At 36.4% G+C, this 20,165-nt stretch overlaps 1 protein-coding gene across 9 annotated transcripts in view; it reads right to left on the bottom strand.

The window, feature by feature from the left end:
* ATP13A3 (ATPase 13A3) overlaps positions 1-20,165 on the bottom strand; it is a 56,361-nt gene that overhangs the window by 23,403 nt on the left and 12,793 nt on the right. For all 9 annotated transcript variants that reach the window (XM_058843965.1, XM_058843970.1, XM_058843963.1 and 6 more), the window contains 10 exons: positions 12,405-12,498; positions 10,492-10,665; positions 9,815-9,985; positions 9,488-9,558; positions 5,883-5,963; positions 5,106-5,175; positions 4,122-4,256; positions 3,273-3,345; positions 2,937-3,068; positions 1,728-1,907 (listed from right to left, as the gene is read on the bottom strand). In XM_058843965.1, the coding sequence (XP_058699948.1) occupies positions 1,728-1,907; positions 2,937-3,068; positions 3,273-3,345; positions 4,122-4,256; positions 5,106-5,175; positions 5,883-5,963; positions 9,488-9,558; positions 9,815-9,985; positions 10,492-10,665; positions 12,405-12,498 (1,181 nt within the window). The remainder of the gene's footprint in view (positions 1-1,727; positions 1,908-2,936; positions 3,069-3,272; positions 3,346-4,121; positions 4,257-5,105; positions 5,176-5,882; positions 5,964-9,487; positions 9,559-9,814; positions 9,986-10,491; positions 10,666-12,404; positions 12,499-20,165) is intronic.

The following is a 20,165-nucleotide window of genomic DNA, read 5'->3' as shown; positions in this document are numbered from 1 at the left end:
TCTATTTTTTTTCAATGGTTTTGCAGAAGGTTCTGTGCTCTCTGGATAGAGCACATCAGGATAAAATAATAAATGAAAACCTCATGGGGTGTCTTTAGATCACACTGGATATAAAGGTAACTTAAGTGGACAATTCTGTTCTCTAAAGCAAAATACCCAGTTTTGAATTATTTTCAATTACAAATAGGAGCCACAACGATATCCATCAACTGAGTTTTAGAAGGAAATAAATTAGAACATTTTACATGTATTTCGGCTGTAACATCAAACATGTTAAAGGCTTAATTTGAAAAGTACTGTGAGTATAGTCTCAGCAGATCAGTCTTACATCCTGGCTTATGACAAGGTTAGGACTACATGCCTTTGCACACAACCATAGTGAATTCTGTTGTCCTAAATCTTTTTTTAGATCTTAGGAGCAAGAAGCTGCAAGTGCTGAGATATCTATCCTGTTCTGTGGAGAGGGAAATTGCCTCTTGCCTAAAAACTGTTCCTGTGAACCAGAGAGAAGAACAAAGAATTCTGCATCACTTTCCTTCTCTTTATACATAGCCACAGCAGGAAAATGTTTGTTCCTACATAAAACCTGAATAAAGCCCAAAGAGCTGAATTCATCCTGTTTAAAACAGGAGCTAACTCACACCTGCCATGGGCAAAGAACATTTTTACAAACACAATTTCCAGTGTCAAGGCAGTAAGACTCAGTGTGTTGGGAGCAATTGCAAAGCTCCTTGTAAGAGTTACAGACCACAGTATCAGACTTCAAAACAAAAAGTATTATCCCTCTCGCAGAGCAGAAAGCAACATGCCTTCAGCAGTTCATTTATGTTGCTGTTTGGGCTCACCTTGCTGTACATACACATTGGTTGGGCACATGAAATTTATTTGAGAAACAAAAAAAGTTGAGATGGATATTGTTAAAGGGCAGATATGTTATAGGGCAGGAAAATATCTCTGAAAGAAAAGACTAACAAAAGCCTCAAGAAAGAGAATAAAACAGAAAATCAGAACTTTTGCTGCTAAAACAGACTAACAGAAGGTTTAAAGAATACACAGAGTAAGAAGCAGCTAAGTAGGATGAAGTTATTTGTTGGAAAATTTGCTTTAAGTAGCAGTCTAGTCAAAGCAGTCCAATTTCTTCTATCTAATTTTATTGTACCTTGGATTATAGCTTACATTCATTTATTTTGTGGTAATTTTCTTAAGATAATCTTTGTAAAGCAGAATTCCACAATTGCATTAGCTTGTGCAATTGGTTTTCACAGAATATCTGTATTATTCAACCCAGTTCTCTAACATATGAACTAGCATTTCTGTAGATAGATCAAACTCATTTTTTAAGTAAACGTTGCATACTTTAGAATAACTATAGGTAAAGAAAAATATTTGGCATTGTGAATGACTCTGCTAAAATCAGCTGTTCCCCACTACCCACCCAAATCTTTTCCAAGAGGCACATGCAGTTCAACCAAGACACTACAAAAAAACCTCTGAAGGACATGAAAACGTATTCGAGTAAGTTTTAAATTGATGCTGAAGAATGATTCACTTCCTTGCTTGCCAGCTGTTAATCTTCAGACCACCATCTGGCTTTATTATTGTTTTAAGACTTTTATCAAGCTATTTGGGGTATATTTCTTTACCCAAGCTTAGCAGTATCAGATAGTTGACATACACCTACAAAAAGAAGTAGTACATTAACAAGGGATAAACTTAACAATCAATACCTGTTCTCACTACCAGAGCTTTGACCAACTCTCCAGTGTAGAACCGGGTCTGAATGACATTGGTTCCACAGAACAGTGTGTGCCGCTTGTGCACTTCAGGACTGTAGATCTCATCTCCCACTGCTTTTGGATACTCCGAAGGGTTTGGCAGATTAATCTTTGTGACAGGAACACTTTCACCTTAAAGGAAAGAAAGTCTCTAAGCAAGATCAGAGAAGAACAGACATTTTTTTTTCATTCACAACTACAAGCAGAATAATATAATCTCACTTCACCAGCATATAGGCAGACTTACAGAAGTAATTTCCTTTCAGCATGTTATTAGGTAGTCTCTCACCTATTAGCCTCAGCTCAGAAGATTCCTTCACCAAATGCTATTTAACTCTATTCCTTATAGAGCTTTTGTGCCCCTTACTTCAAGTCACACAGATGTAAAATACAGTTCATTAAAAAAAATAGGACAAGTTTCCTTTTCTTGCTGAAAAGCATCATCCCCATCTTTACTCAGAAAAACTAGAAGCTGAAACTATTCTCGTCTTCTCATCTTTGGTGACCGAGTGCACTCAAGCTAGAGCTACAATCAGTTTTTATCAGTTGCTAGCAGCCGCAAGAGGATCAAGTATATTCAGAAAAACTGAACATGATAGAACATACAATCTCTGAACTACAATTTACTAAAGGCTGTCAATTTGGACAGATTATCCTAGGACTAACAAAAAGCCCATCCTAGTCACTGAACCTATCTTTTAAATACATCAGATCCCTGGTTTCAGCATATGCAGTCACAAGTTGAGATAATAATTTGTGGTTTTAAATACAGTACAGAACAAAACACTCTACTACCTTCATTTTTGGAAAAAGCTAAAAAGTTTGGGCAAAAAATTTCTGAAGAAGCAGGCTTCAGAACTCCATCTGCACTGAGAACACCAAGTCAAGAGGGAGGAAGACAAACTATCAAGAAGAAATCTTTAACAAGAAACCATCACTCATTTTTGGAGTTTCCAGTTTCCAAGCAGTATCACATAGCTATCGCAGGTAAGCAGGACACAAGCATATAAGTACTTCAGAATATGTCTAACTGTAAGAACATACACACTTCAAACAAAATAAACATATCCACTGCTGTTAAAATATATTGCAAGTAAGCATGTACACAGGTACAAACTAGTACTTTCAGCCATGCAGCACTGTGTATCAAATTTACTTTACCTGTTAGCATACTTTCATTTACAATGCAAGTACCACTGAGCAGTACTGCATCACAGGGCATAATTGTCCCATTGGATGGAATCAACATGGTATCTCCAGGCACGAGGTCGGTGGAAAGGATTTCTTCTATTTCTGAATATTAGAAAACAAACAATAAACATTTCATTCCATTACACTATCTAAATTCCAATTTGAACTTCTTTTCCCATGCAATTTTACTAAGAAATGCAAGCAGTTCAAGCTGATAAAAAAAAACCAAACAGATGCAGATCTACTTCACACTCACACTTCATGAGCAATTTAAATTCAACCTTCCAGGCCACCCATGAAATTTACCTTGGTTTCCTCTGCAGACAGAAACCCTTACAATGCTGTGAGCTGCTACCATGTCATGTAACATAACATATTGCTGCAAAGGGGAGAAAAGTTCATTATTCAAAAGCACAGCTTTTCTTCTAAATGCACATTCTATAGAAGAAGCAACAAGATTCTCTACTAACTCACACTACTCAAAACATTCTCTTGAACATAGTTTAGGAAACCCATTAGCAAATAAAGTCTGAGTGCATCAACTTGTACAGGCTCCTATTTTTAAAAGCATTCTGGAAGCAAATGAACACTGTCATGCAAAAATCTTATAAAATCATTCAGTCATTAACATACAAAAGTAAAAGCTGCAGTAGTTGCATGAACTTGAATTAAGGTAGAAGTTGTTTGAGGGTTTCTTTTGTCTCTGGTTTGAATTCAGAGATTGCAATTTAAGGATAATTACTACTTTGATTTCCATCAGCTAAGTCTACAGTGAAAACTGAACCACCAGTTTAACAATCCATATGCTTCACTGGTGCTCAGTTCTGTAGGGCTTTTTCAAACAAGGAAACAATGCAAGATGGAATCACTACTGTCAATAAAACTTGGTACATAAACTTGTGTCCGGGTTTTATTTAAGCAAGGTGGTGTTTCTGTTATATGAGGCCAACCTATTGATTCATCAGCATGGAAAGTCTGCAAAAATCTCAAAGAAAACTAAAAATCCAAATTCTTTCAGCTCAAAGAGGGAAAATGCATAACAATATTCTACCTGTACAACTCTGAAAAATTCTTAAATATTTGTAAGCAATTTCACAACAAATTAAGGCAATGAGTAAAAAGCCAAAAGGATGCATCCATTTTCTTGGAACTTACCTTTCTAATGGTGTAGAGTGAGCTAACAATGGATATTACAGACATAATCACAATTGCTAATGCATAGTAGTGATACTCATCAGTGATCCACAATATCACACTGAACAACTGGAAAATGTAAAAAGGGTTGAGAACCTAGAAGAGTGACAGAACATTCAAGTTACACCAAAAGGTCACATGGGTTCTCCATCAGAACAAAGCTGCAATTATCCTCCTCCATGGAGAAGACAGTTTCAGTTTTTTGTACATAATTTTTGTTCAGTTTGCCAAAATTATCCTTTTTTTCACTACCTCCTCAGCCCCCCCAAGGCACAGTACTCACTCAAATAATACACAAATACAGACTTTGAAGACTGCAAGCATTTTTCCTTACACCTCAAAACAAGGTAATGGGAATAGCTGATGCACCTTAAGTGATAATTCTTAAACCAATTGGGATGTTAGTTTCTATTTATTCTTAATAAATGCTCTGATACCTCAGGTTCTTACTCCATTAGATTAGGTTGGAAAGTTTCTTTGTCCAAAAGCTCTACTGTGCATTATTATAGCACAAGATAACAAACCAGTTATTCAAATCCACCTGATACAAGGAAAATGGAACAAATCTAACAGAAAGATGTACAATACCACATTTCATTTGCTGCATATGTTGTAATACATAATCTCTAGCCTCTTCATGGAGAGCACAAGTAATTTTATGTTTTAAACTAAATACAAAAAATAAATAAGATGCTGACCCTTCCAAAGAATTCTGACATGTTTTCTAATGTCCTTACTAAGACACCAGGCTGTGAACTATGAAGAGCTTATAGCTGAGGCCTCTTTGATCTTTAGCTCTAAGGAGAGCTGGAGAGCTCAAAAAAATTGTCCATATGATTTTGTTTTACAATGTTGGGCAGTAGGGGAAGGTTTGCAACAATAGTCACTGCACTTGAAACAATTTTCAATGATATATCTTTTAACTTGTTGAAGAAAAGATTTTACCTCCTTAACCAGAAGCTTAAAAATGGAAGGCACTTTCACAGCAATTTCATTTACTCCATAGAATGCTTTTCTGCATTAAAAAAGAAAAATACAAAAAAGGTAAAGATTTTTATTAGAAATCTTATTGATGTCAAAGTAATTCCACTAATCTGATAAAGTATAACATGTCCCTAAATCTGTAACTCTCTTCTTATTTATCATAGTTTCAAAAAGTGCTTTTCAGATAATTTACCTAGTGAGATGTTCCAGTACAAAGATAATTATTTTACACTTCAATTTGAACTGTACCTTTTTTTTAAGATTCATTCATAACAACATTTTGCTGTAAACTGTGTATGGGTCCAATGTTATTAAATAAGTCATTCTGAAAGCCAATATGTAATTCTCATTAACTTAAGCTTAAATAAGTATTAACTCTTACCCTGCAGTACCAACAGTTTTCAAGGTCCTGTATCTTAGCTTTATTCTTAGAACAAAGAAAGGCAAATCATGAAAGAGGGAGCAAGAGACCAAGCTCTGATGGGATCAGAGCTGGTTAAATGACAGTGACATGAAAAAGCCCTTAAAATGATCTGAGGGAAAAGGCTTTAATTTTAGAAAAAGACACAAATTGCCAGAAGATGGATTGATAAGCAAGCAGATATTTTAACCTGTATGAAGGTCTCATTTTCAAAAAATTCAGACACTGCGCATTCAGTTGTCTTCCAGCCTTTTTAAGACTCTGTGCACAGGTAATGAAACCAGCAATTCTTCCCTCAAATACTACTGCAATATTACCTGTAATCATGCATTCCCTTTGTCAGTCCTGTGCTGTGTTCATTATGAATTGCAGAGCAGAAGGTAGATTCATCTAGACCTCTAAATAAAGGAAAAGTCAATGAGTTATTTAAGAACTCTAATATTTAAAATTAAGTCTTCAGTGACTCAAAAGAGCTTGGTCTTTGGCAAGAGGTATACGCCATTTTATAAAACAACAAAATCTATGGACTAATGTGTTCTTCGCTGGTTTTGTCACAACTGCAGATACCAACAACACATTAAAAGCAATCTTCTTGTTGATATATCTTACTCTCTAGGATAGTCATACCTATTTCAATCAAAATGGAGACACTTAAAAAATGAGGTAGAATACTAGCATAACTAGTATTCAAAGGCCTCTAAAAAGTGAGCAAGTTTTATATGAAATCAATGTGGATTAACATTTCTTCAAATTATCTTCTTTTGACTCTAAGTAGTAATGGAAGTATTTTAGAAATAATTATTAGTCCATTTATTAAATAAATCTATACCACAGCTATTTTGCAGCATCTTACAATCACAATGTTATCCATGACTAGGAAAAATACATTCTACATTTTCAGTTCTTTCTTATCACCAGAAGACTCATTTTCACAGGACTTACCCACCTGCCGTGAAAATCAATGCTGTGCTTTAGGAAATCTGCAGATATGCAGAAACACCTAAAACATCATGATGTTTACAGCTATGGGACTATGTTAGCTATCAAACTCAGTAAATCAGATGTATGCTGCCCAATAGCCAGGCATTTTCTTGTGGGCATGCTTTGGATGCACAGGAAAATATCATCACCTTCCAAAAGGCTTTCACAGATGCCATGACAAATCCAGCATTATTCCACACAAACGTTTTTAATATTGGCTATCTATTAAGCTATCTATCAAAAAGGATTCAGAGTTGTCCCAGTGGAAAAAAAAGAAAAAAATCCGACTCTTTATTGTGCATATTTAGTAACAATTACTTCCATTCTCTAGAACACAGGGAAAGCTTTAAATATTCTCACTACTGTAAAGCCTAGGATCAGGTTCCTACCAACTGCCTGTACAAAAACACAAGATGAAAATTGTGTGTTAACTTGGCCCTAAGTTTACAAGGTTTTTCTAAACATTTTTAAGTTCAAGGATTTAAAAAATACTATTTTAGATTTAAAAATACACAATACTCTGTAAATAGCTGTGTCTTTCCTCCTGCTCTATCATGAATAATTTTTCTTTTCCTGTAGGGTCCCTAAATTTAAGTGCTCTATATGCAAACATGCATACCTATGTGTGCAATGTCCATACAATGACAGAGCTTATAGCACAACATTCTCTGCTTTTTACACTACCACAACAGACTGAATTCCCAGGGCATTAAAAAAAAAAATAAAAAATCCCTGTGTGCGGTGTTTATTATATGAAGCACTCATTAACCCACTCAGAAATTCAGTTGACAGTAGCTAAAACAAAACAGACATCCAAGGTCAGAGTTGCATCCTCTCTGGCTATGTGACCAAGTCTGACTTAGTCCAAGAACAATTAGACTTGCATTTCCTGTGTTTAAAACAGTGATCTTAATATTATGGTAATATAAAAAGAACAATGATATGAAACTCAAGCTCTCATAACTAAATTAGTTGCCCAAGAAATCTTGATTTGCCTCCTTCTGTGTTGTGCTAAGCCTTTCATTATGTGATCCAACTGTTCTGTCTCTGAGTACTCGCATAACTGGCTGCCTAAAGTAAATGCTCTTCATGATGCAGTGTTGTGCTTAGATCACAGCTACAAGCATGCTTTAAGGGTTTTACTATAAGGAGCTGTCTCACAGACTGTCTCTTTATAACTATTAACTTGATTCTCTACTATGTTATTAGATAATATCAATTTTTGGTTTATACATATAAACTGAAGAGAAGACTAAGAAAATCTTGTAGAAGGACAAATTTTTCAAGACTACTTTTCAGAATATTTATCATTCACAAGCTCAGAAATTATTTTGCACATGATATCCAGTACTTCACTACCTGACCATACACTTTAGAGAAAAGTTGAAACAATCTGACCTTGTGGAAAAGTGACTTAGTGGTCTAACAGTATCCAGAATGTCTCAGATCCAGCTCTTTCTCCTCTTTATTATTCAATAGCTAAATAATCACGTCCAGCTCAGCTACTGTACCTGACTAAACAAGTGGTCAGGCTCAGTTATGGCTAATACATCAAACAAATGGAAGTTTGGCTTATCAGCAAGAATGTGATTGAATAAATGCTCACATAACTTCACAGGCATATCTGAGATTTTTCCAGGGCTTATAAATTGGCTGAGTTATCACAAGAACATCAAAAGGCACAGTCAAATAGCCACAAATGCCAAGTTTCAAGTCACTGCTTTAATGCTAAGGAACAACGTTTTTTCCAAACACATAGAGTCATACGATTTTTTTCCAATACCTGTTGTTAACATACAAGTACAGTTTCTTAATCTCATCTGTGGGAACTATTCTTTGAACTGTTTAAATTAGGAGCATGAAAATTAAAACGTTTTAAATGGTTTAAATTAGGCATGAAAACAGGAGCCTGCAATGCAAAACGATGAGTGTCACTACCTGCACAACTGTATTTCATGGGAGGCTTAACACAAAAATACATACAAAGCTTTAATTACTTACCCCTGAACTGAGACATTTCCACCCTCCCAGATGAGGACTGCTCAGTTTTGTAATTGTTTGTGTTGTAATAATTTCTCAAAATTGTTTTCATTGCTGAAAACTTCCCATATTTGCACACACTTTTTTTTGGAAAAAAACATCTCCACATGATGGTTCAATGCAGTGAACACTGATTTAAGTTTAAAAGAGATTATATTTCTGATCTGAATTTATTATTTTAATAGGCAGTTGCCAAAAATGGAGAAGCCTGTGCTCATTTAACTTGTGGCACTATGAGAAGGCCATATCACAGAAAGAAAAACTTTCTTCTTCAACCCTAACATCATGCAACAGCACTGGTGAATAAGAGAAAATACACTGCATCACAAGCTAGTGCTGCCCACTAAAAGACATTTTTTATCAGTGCCATAGACCTGGTTTTGTTACTAAAGAGTACCAAGAGTCAAAAAAACTGGATCAGATCCAGCTTAACTGCACTAAAACATAGAAACGGACCTACACGAAGATAAGCAAATAAGGTATTTGGTGAATTCCCCTTCTTCCTAGGTACTCCTTTCGGGTCTAGCTCAGCAACACAAAAAACCTAAGTTACTCCATCATAAGCAAAGTTTTTTGAGTGTTTACAGAATACTACTATCATGAACAGGTGCTCTGATTCTCAAGTAACACTCCAAGAACAGGAAGAAAAGCCTGCAGAGGCATGCAGCCCATCACCCTACACAAATCACACTTGATAACGGCAGATTAAACAAACACCTTCCTTCCAAATTCGCACTGAGTTAAAAATCTCCCTGCCCTCACTATGGTTCAAACAAAGACTCAATGAGCTATAACAGCTGGTCAGAAAATAACACCAATTTTCATCGTGTTCTTAGGCATGTTATTTTATTTTTTTTAATTGCAGTTTGAAGCACAACGGATAAGAAAAAAGTATTCTTACCGTACAACATCAAAACTTTGAGCTGAATCATTCCAAAAATACTTCACACTGTGATGCGTGAAATAACGAATCTGTAAGGGCAACAAAAAACAGATGCTAAAACTGGTACCACTTAACACCTCTCTTCTGACTGGCTTTATTCTGAGAGGTGACAGAAAGTGAATTTAGAAAGGCTACATTGAAAAATTAATACTTTTCTTCTAACATAATCTTTCAAGCTTTCCACAATTTCCAATAACAGGTTATTGAGGAGATGTACTGTACTCTGTGTGTTTATTCTCAGCAGAACTTGATAATTAGCCAGTATAAAACTGCCAGTTTACTTACAGGCAAATAATTTTTTGAATCGTTTTTATTCTCTTCTGCAGCAGATTCAGAGAAGTGAACAGCATGGCCATTTGAAACTTTGTGCACGATAGTGTTAGGATTCTGTAAAGGGTTGGCTCCCAAGGAAGGCATAACGCGAACCTTTGCACAAAACCATATCTTGAATTCATCCTTAAAAAGAGGGGAAAAAATGAATTAGCTGAAAGAGAATTTAAACATTTTACTACAACAGCTGTAGCAAAATCACAGATCATAGATTAGCAGAGCCCATACAGAATTAAAGAACATATCTCCAAGTTAATATCAGCTACCTTAAGAATAATTTTTTTTCCACAATTCTAAAAGCATATTTTTGCACTTGGGTCAGCAGTTACACCTTTCTTCAACAAATGTATCTTTGCTGAACAAGGGAGGGGAAAGCATACAAGGTATTTGTTCTGTAACTGTTGATGACAACAGCATTCATGTATTTGATTTTCGAACTGAAAGATAGACTATTCTCTATTCCCACTGCAAACATCTGTCAGTCTTCCCACAGAGGCAGCAGAGCTACACACAGTCCCCAGGAGCACCTGCTGTAAAACACAATCGTGTCTGCACAGCAAGGCAAGGACTGGTGTACTGCAGCAAGCACAACAACTGCAAACAGAGAGAAGCACATGGCCCTGTACACTTACAGTTGTTCTCAGCAGAACCACCTCACAGTCTTTAAGTGCAGTCCTTTTGCACGTTGCTTTCACACGCCACTGGGGCATCCAGTAGAGGAGGAGGAGAAGAAAGCCACCAGAACAGATCACTCCCATGGTAACTAGCACCAACTTCCAGCGACACAGATCATAGCCATAGATCTCCTGCATGCAAGCAGAAATAAGTAATGATGACTCTCTTAATTACTGTGGCTCGGGATACCAACATTAAGTTTTCATAATGTACAATATTTTAAGCAAACAAAATTTCAAAGCCATTTCCTCTTTTTCCTTTGCTAGGGGAAGGAAAGATTTGAAACACTCAATATATGATGGAGTGGAAGTAAAAAAGGCACACTGCTTCGCTTAGTCAGAAGTATAAACATCAATAAAAGCCTGACAGAGGTAGATCATCCACACTGTGTAAAAAATTTCATTGCAAGACTGTCTCCTCTCTGCACTGCTTCCTAAGGACTGAGGTTGCAACACAACCTGCCTTAACTCTCACTGAACAACAATAATTCTGATCATGACACAGCACAAGCCAGCTGAACATTTAAGAGCAAAAATGTGTGGTTTTGTGAAATGCTGATTTTATGACATAGCATGTGATTATCTAGTATTCAGTTTCGAATTACTACTGCAAGTTGAATTTCATACATTCTAAAAAAGCCCCTAAATACATCAAACACCCCTTTTCAGTAGAGAATTTGGCTTATTTTGCCTGCCATCTAACAAGAAATGCTATTTTACAAACTCCAAGCCACACTCAAAGGTTCTGTAACTTGCACCAGTTTGAAAAAATCTTTCTCCCATGAAAAATGTCCCAAGTATTCAGTGTGCAAGCACCAACTTAACTTGATGACAGCCAGGAACAGAAAATAATTTAGTGTTTTAGTGGACACTGTGTTACATTCCTGAGTTTCACATTACATCATTAGATTATATTTCCTGCTGTAAAAGGGCAATGAAGTTTCCCATTGACTCCGACCCATTGTTCATATTGACATGAACTTCTTGGATGTTTTTTTACGTTTCATTAAACAGTGTTAGAAATTATTTAAACCCCTTTCCTAAGAAAAGGCTTTTCAAAAGTTTGTTTTGCCACCTTCTCTGATGACAAAAAGCAGAAATAAAGCCCATTCTCTTACCCCCAAAGCACTCTTCAGCAATAAAAATAGGAGAGTGAAAGACAGTGAGAGAAGTTAATGCCTCTTTTTAGGACAAAATAAAATTATTTCCTAAAAAAAATATAATTTTAATGATCAGGCCATAAGCATCTCTTGTTCTAAGATGCATTTGTTTACTTTCTGTATTAGATCTGTCTAGTGAAGAACTACTGTTCCTAGCAGTGTGCACAAGGACAGAACAATTCACAGAAACCTATCATTTTTTTGAAACAAAATCCCTGTATATACCAAATGGGCTAGAAAAATCCCTATGAATCCCAAGTGGGCTAGAAATTGAAATCTTAGCTGCTCATACTTTCCTGTCACAACTTACTACTTTGAATTACATTATGAAGCATTAACCTGTTTTAAAATATGACAAAAAATCTGAAGGATTTGGAGGGAAGAAACCCCAACTAACAAAGGAACAAAATAATAGTAATAATAAAAACACCAAAACATAACCCACTTTGTTTCCATTTTCATGTGTAAAAGTAGAAATGTTAAGCACCCAAATGTGTTACCTATTGGACTACTGCCCTTAACAAAAACCTTTCCTATCCCAAGACTAATTTCTTAATACTAAAAAATATTGTCAAGGATAATCTTATAAAATTGCTAAATTAATTTAAACTGAGACAATCCATTTCCCGTTGTAATATGACCCCTTTAAACAGGAAAACCTGAAAATATTGTTTTTTCATTGTATGAAAATAGATCAACAACATCCATTACCATCTCATCTTCCTCTGCTTTATTGACATATTTCTTTTCTTCTTTCTCCATGTTTAGTATGATATGAAACTTCTCAACTTGAGATATGGAAGACCTTCAACAAGACAAGAATTAAAAATTGAAGCAATGTTACTGATTTTACACCTAAGTTTTAGGTCATTTCTTGTCACTTTCGGTAAGTGCACACATAAAACACAATACTGATAAAATACTAGTATTTATCTTAAATTTGTACTGTCACTAGTTTCTAGAAGTAACTATCCAAAGAGGTCTATAAAGCCTTATGATTGAACATCAGATAAATACAAGTGAAATACTACAGAAACATCAGAATTTAAAAGAGGAGAAAGAAGCTTGCACCAATTTAACCTGGCTACATTCTACATGCAGCAAGCAGTTTTTGGTACATTCTACAAGTTTCATGACGGAAATGTAAATTAATCCTGGAAAAAAAAAAAAAAAGTTTAAAAGCAGATCAATATTACACATTTTTATCACTATATGTAACAGCTCCAATCAGATGCTTTCAGAAGTCAGGCTATCCTTCAAGAGGAAAGGCACAGTACCCTTGAGATCTAAACTTCTCATCTGAGCAGAAGTATAAATACACGCTTAAAAATGTTTAGTCCCCAGTTTATTATGTCTAAATCAAGACATGCTTTTTGGTCAGTCTTATCCCTTCCTTGCCATTCCTCTATTATTCATTTTGCATCAAAATCTCTCACAGTTGCTAATCTTGAGAGGTGCTTTGAGGACAGATTATGATCACAATTTTCATGAATAAGAAAAGGCATGGAAAAAACATGGCACTATGAGATGAATGTAGTGCCCACAGATCCCTACTGCTACAGGGGAGAACTACAAACAAAGGCTACAACATACTGTGAGGCTTATCAGAATTTTTCTCATCACACACGCAAGTAAAATCAGAAGTACTATGTCAAAAAGACAAATTTTTGATATTTAAACTGCATCTAACCTTCATTTGGGCATCCCTGTACATGTTAATTGTATACAATTTTATAAGTAATGCAAAGGAACAAACAACTACCACAATTAAAATCACTAAATAGCCACTGCTCACCTGCCAAGACCTAGATTAACTACAATTCTCTGCACTGACATGGTACAGCCTTCAATTTTATTTACTGTACATACATAAATCTCTCAGAAGACAGCACTTACTGCCACAGCTAATAACCAATCCTCAAGTATTAAGTCACAGCACAAGCAGCTACCCTAATTGTCCTTTTTCAGACTGTTATTAGTATTAGGCAGCACAATAAATACAATCACTACCAACTTCTCTGTCTTAACTCCCCAACATTTTCACAAACCCAATCGCCAGACTCCAAGTCAGATCCTCTCAAAGCCAGCCCCTGGATCCATGCACTTTTATTCACCAGCAATGCCAGCTTCAAAGGGTCCCTCCTCCCATCTCCTGCAGCTTATCAACAGCATCACATCCGCATGTGTTTTCTGCAACCTATCATCTCCCTCCCAGTTAACCCAATAAATGAAGCAGGAACCCAATAGGAAAGGTTTCGTTTGCTACCCAAAACTATTGGGTCAGAAATCTATTCCCACTGCTGAATAAGGTCCTAGTAGAAGAAACACACACTCAAACTACATCACAGCACAGAGCTAAGTTTCAGGTGAGAAGAAGCTGACTGCTTCACAAATTGAGTGCTTGATACAGCTGGCATTTTGTTCTGAATGGAACAATGGAATGGAAGCTAACTTGGCAAAAACTGCCTCCTTTGATTGGAACATCAGCTCACACATCCCTTGCCTTGTTAAGATGAAGATTTTCTATTCTTATATTATCATTTTACTGCAGATTTGTTTGGAAATTAAGCCACACAAGTCAAAGCTCTAAACCATACTTTTGTTTAAATTGCCACTTTTCTTAACTAAGGAGCCTTCTAGCCTGGGAAAGATATAAATAATACATAAAACCAGTTAGAATCTGTCCTAAATCTACACAGGACTGCTAAGAGCTCCTGAGGACTATCTTTGAATTAATCACATCAAATAACTTTATGTACATCATACAAATTGCATTTTCAATCAAGAAGTCATGTAGGTAGAAAAAGTTCTGTGTATTTACAGAATTGTACTTTACTAATAGAGTTCACAGCTCCAGGAAAGAATTATTAGGTTAATCATACTATAATTAGTCTGCTCTTAAACACACACTTCCCCACTATAATGCACAGCAACATCAAAAAGGGTGCCTGCAAGCAGCTCTCCAACCTTGATGGACATATCAAGCAGGAACTTGATACAGGAAAGCACCAGGCAGAAAAATAAATGCAAATAGCTTCCAGATCAATGAATCTCAACCAAGATTTCCATATGGCCAATATGTGAGCACAGGGACCTTATGGGACATCATGGCAATATGAGAGAGAAGTGCAATTGCCTTCATTTTGGGCTGTTCCACTGTTGGGAAGGAACATCAAGTTGTGGGTCTGAAGAAGTATGAAAGGCAATCTCAGCACTAGCAATAATTTCTATGATTCAGTCAGCTCTTTGAACAGCTGGGTAGAATCAGACAGGGAATACATGAGGAGAATTAGGAGGCTATTTCTGACTCACATCATTAGCTCCATCTGCATTATTTTATACAGACTCATTTACTGAACAACCTTCAACTAACATACATTCTCAACATAGCACATACTGCTGGTCATTTTCCATATTAAACTCCAATTCAAATTTCTAAATGAAAAAAGCATCACAGAGATATTCTCTTTGTTGATGGGTCATGAAAATTGGATTCCTATTCCAAAACACTGCACTCTTCCTCCTATCATATCCCTTCTGGCACACTATCAGCCCAAGCATGACATCAAGAGTTCAAATGGGTAAAATCTTTGGGTTTCTCCCACTGCCCTGCTGAAAGCTGGGGTTGAACACCACCACATGAGCTCCCCAGGGCTGCCTCCTTGGGTGACCTCAGGTCCTGGGTCAGACTGAAAAAACCCTACCAATTCAGAAGAGACTTTAGCAATCTGCATTTGAATTTTATTTCCTTCTTTCTAGAATATGATGGGGGATTAATAAAACATTCCACTATTTAAACCTTTATTAAAGATTTAAATATAAACCTTGGAGTTTTCAGACCATGAGAGAGTATGACATTTTACTAGTACTCCAAGTGAGGTGGAAATCCACTTGCAATAAGCAATATGAGAATGGGGATATCAAATATAATGTGCCTCTGGCACACATTACAGGCTGCCACTCAGCCTCTCTCTGGCCCTGGAATGAATAGCCAGAGAAATCCTCTCCCCATTTTAAAAAACTGAAAATAGCAACTTTTTAAAGAAAGAAGACTTATAACCAATGGAAACTGTGAAAGTTATTATCATTCAACTTATAATTTTTACTTATTACTTTACTTAGCTGTACATGATATTGTACAGCTAAGCATATTCTAGAGTCACAGTAGTAGGAAATATTGGAAAGGTCTGTAAAAAAAATGCCGTTTGCCGCTGAGATTATGGGAATGAAATCACTTGCAACATTTTGTAACAATGTAGATATAAAAGTAACAAATGGTCTAGCGATCATCTGAACGGTGTCTGAACTCTAAGTACTTCTAAAAACATACATTTGAGTCACAAGCTTAAATCTGCAACTTTGCAAAACACAGTATATCAAAATTAAGTTGAACAGCATTTCCAATTTGTTACTGTCCTGAAGAGTGTGCAGCTGTAAGCAGGACAGCACCTGCAGCTTCAGATTTAAGTTGATACTATTTTGGAGTTAAAATAAATCATAAATTGGATCACTGGATAAATTACAGCAGTGTACAGAGCTTAAAACTATATGCATCCCTTACAATGAAGAAAATTATGCACTTTTTCTGAATTACTACACCACTACATATATGTTCATCTATCCCGACTAAACAACCAGGATACCGAGCAATTGTATCAAAATATTTGTAAGTAACAAACATTTGTAGCAACAGTATAAAAGGTGCAAGTGAAGTCATGGCATACTTATTGAGGAAATTGTTTTAAAAGCACCAGTTCAAGTCTGCATCAGTACACCTGAAGAGTTCTGCAAGACACACCTTCGAAGGACTACTGGCTTACCTCAAGTCAGTTTTCTAACAGCTGGTATAATTAGTAAATTATATGTAAATTTTACCCTTAGAGTTTGATTTTTGGGGTGGGAAGCAAAGACAATCTTCCCTCTGTTGCCCTCAACATTTGTCCCAATTCCACAGTCCTTAAAAACTAAATAATACACACATTGCTGTCATCTGCTTATTCTTCCAGTTTTTCAATATAAGTGAAAGTTTCATAACTTCCATTAAAAAATTTTGGAGTCTGGACAAATTACAACTCCAAAAGAACAAAATTTTGCTATCTCTTGCAACTACTGGGTAACTTAAAGCCCAGTTTTCTCAGATTAAAATGTAATTTTTAAAGCTGAAGTCTTTAACAAAATCCATGTATGGATACACATAAAAAATCATCAAGTTATTACTTTTGCTTATGCTCTTACCATCTGTGTTTAAAACATGTGAGTAAACTTACACATTTGTATCTTAAGCACTCCCTACTTTATTCTTTTCAGATTTTTGTAAAAAGTCCTGTGATAACCAACAGTTTCTCTTACCAACAAGCAGTCCAGCAGCTGTCCTCTGCACTTGCTTTTGTTACCATGAGTTAGCCAGGCAGTTCTTAATAACGCAGACCCTATCTACAAGGGAAGTCCTGACAAATGAACTATTTTGTCTAAAATCTAAAAAAAGTCTCCAAGGGCTTTTCAAACTGTTATCAAAAGATTAACATATCAAAGAAAATTTGGCACTGCTTGGAATGCTTTTTTTTTTCCTCTTCCCTCCAGTGTGGCCAAACAATTGCAAGACTGTGGCCGGGCTGGCGCGGAGGCTGCGCTTCCAGGCATCAGCCGCCCGGTCCAGCTCCTTCTATTCAAACAACAAATGCCTCCCCAGGAGCCTGCAGACACTTGCAGGGCTATGCACAAGCCCTGATACTATCTGCCCAGCTAAAAGCATCTATGCTTCTGACCAAACCCTTCCTTGTATTTACAGTGGTTCTGAGTGAAGACAACAACATTCATTTTGAGGAGGTAAAGGCAGCAGGTCAGAAATGCACACATTTCTCACTCTCAGTATTTCGCAGTTTATCGCAGAGCATAATGAAACAATCACACACACCAGATCAGATGCCCTTTAGAGACTGAGTGCTACAAAACTAAGAAAGTGAACTTTGTCACTACCTGAACATCACAGAAACAAGGTACTTTTCTGTACATGGCTCAACCAGCTCTGCTTTGGTAAGAACACAAAAGGCAAACCAAGAGATGTAGCAAGGCAGACAAAAAAAAAGCAAAAGACACATGAGAGAGGCGAAACTTCATATCCACTTCTGTGCAAAGATTAATACAAGTAAATCTTCCTCAGCACCCTATGTAATCACTCACAATAAATAAATCAAACAAAGTAAACTAATACAGGAAGAAAATTAAGAACAAAAAAATCCTGACTGACCTGTCTAGAAAACAATCAAACACGACTCCTATTCCTGACATCTGAGCTATTGTCCTAGCAAGTGACTTGCCTGGCTCTCCTGGGTACAAACAGGCTACTCCTACCAAAACTCCTCTTTAAGAACTTATTTACAAATACATCCTCCACTAAGAGCCACCTTACACCTCTATTGTTAAAAATTAAGTTTCTAAATAGGTCGATGTCATGAAAAGCCTTTCATATTTCTGACCTTGAAAGTCATCATCTTCGACTGTATCCCAACTTGCTGCCAAAACACAGGAAAAAAACAGGGGTTTTTGCAACTTGAAAGCCAAACTTCATTTAGTCACTCAGAAATTCAAATTTTCTGCACTTTAGAGCCATACTTTCAACAATGTACCCCAGGAAGAAATCAACCCTACAAGAGAACAGGCCTTACAAAGGCAATGTTTACCACTAGGGCTTGTTCTTGTTACAGTACCACGAGATCCCCACACACAGATCAGTTACCAGTCAGTCCATTTTTTTCAAACATTATAATAAAAGTTTTTAGCATTCCTGCAATGGGCATAAAATGAAGGTAAAAGAATTGCTACACATACACAAAACACCAGCTAAGGCTCAATCTCTGCCATACCAGCAGTAATGAATTTAAAACAGAAGAAATACTCAAACTGGAAGAGCTGTAACAGGCCAGGAAGAGGAATGAATGTATTGTCTATGAAAATATTCCATCTGAAAATACATCCAGCTTCTTAGGAAAGATGAAAACTCAGCCTAGGCGATAGCAGAAAAGGATGGCAGCTCATTTTCCTTGACACAAGGGAATAAATATTTTCCTTGACACAAGGCTGAGAAAATGTAAGGATCAGAGGAAAAATAAGATTATAAAATACTTACAAGCACATTCTTCTCAAAACGTATTTCACAATATCCTGCACATGCTAAAAATCAATCACCAAAAAAGCAAATTTGGACACAACATTTCCAGCTTGGATGGAATCAGAATTTTTACCCACAGTGTCATGGATGTAAGTCCTGTATTTACTTTCCAATCCTTCTCTTTTATCTAAGATATCCTATTTTAGCATCTATAAAAATACTGTATTATTTCCTAGAATTTCTCCACTGGCAGTTTTTGAAACAGATGGACACAATCTGCAGCCACTGAGAATGAAAAAAGGACCATTTTAATACACTTGCAATTAAAATCTTGAAATCTATTTAAACAGCTATAAGAAAGTCCTGTTAAAATGCACCTTATGACATCTTGTCACCAAACAGACTGTATTGGATTCATCATTAGTCTCTGTACCTCCTTAAGGAAAGAGTTTCTAAGTTGCTCTTTTTGGATTCTCAGTCTCCAAGGAACTTCCGTACACAGGTATGCCTGCACTGGACATTTTTGTTTCTCAGATTCTGCTTCACTGTTGTAGGTACCACAGCCTTGGGGTGTGTCAGATGGATTTTGCTACACCCTGGACTGGGAAGGATCCACATGTCTGAGCTGCAGCACCATGCCAGAGATGTCTCACACCACCTGGCAAGCCTGACCACGAGAGCCTATTTGCCTGTCCCCAAAACATTAAACCCCTGTCAAAGACCACCCTGAAACTCAAACAGATCCCTTTACAGGTGATACATGACTTAGCCAAAGGCCTGGGGTTATCACACTTTTGTGACCATAAAAACCAAAAGGTTACGACTTTTACTCCAATATGCATTACCATGAGCTTACACATGTAATGCACTTGTAAAGCTTTCAGTATTATTTGAACATATCTGTATTTTTACAAGCACGTGGTTTACAAACACAAGAGATACTCTACTTGAGAGGCAGCCTCACCCTAAGAAATGCACCATACAAAAATGGGAGCTGATGCAGTTTACAACCCTCCAGTAAGTTGCAGCTGAACCCTTAAATACTAAGTTATCCACCTAATGTACAACAGATGCTCAGGTAAGACATACAAACTAAAATAACTACAGAAGATCAAAAATCCTTCAACTGCATTTTGAAAGGAGCTAAGGTTATAATTTGTACTACAAACAAAGCTTAACACTTTAGTCAACTAACCAAGCTCTAACAATAAGAATGACATAATAGTTTAATGAATACATGGAAATTTTACAAGTACACGAGCTAAATTTTAACAAAGCCCTCCACTCAATACCTATTTTATCACTTCCCATCTTAGGCTTTCTGTTATAATACAAGCTTTTGTTTCTGTGTTTAGGCTTAAGGA

Source organism: Poecile atricapillus, chromosome 8 (assembly GCF_030490865.1).
Source record: "Poecile atricapillus isolate bPoeAtr1 chromosome 8, bPoeAtr1.hap1, whole genome shotgun sequence".
In the NCBI taxonomy this organism is placed as follows: Eukaryota; Metazoa; Chordata; class Aves; order Passeriformes; family Paridae; genus Poecile; species Poecile atricapillus.
Note: the sequence above shows the minus strand (reverse complement) of the source record. Positions and strands in the feature narration are given on the sequence as shown.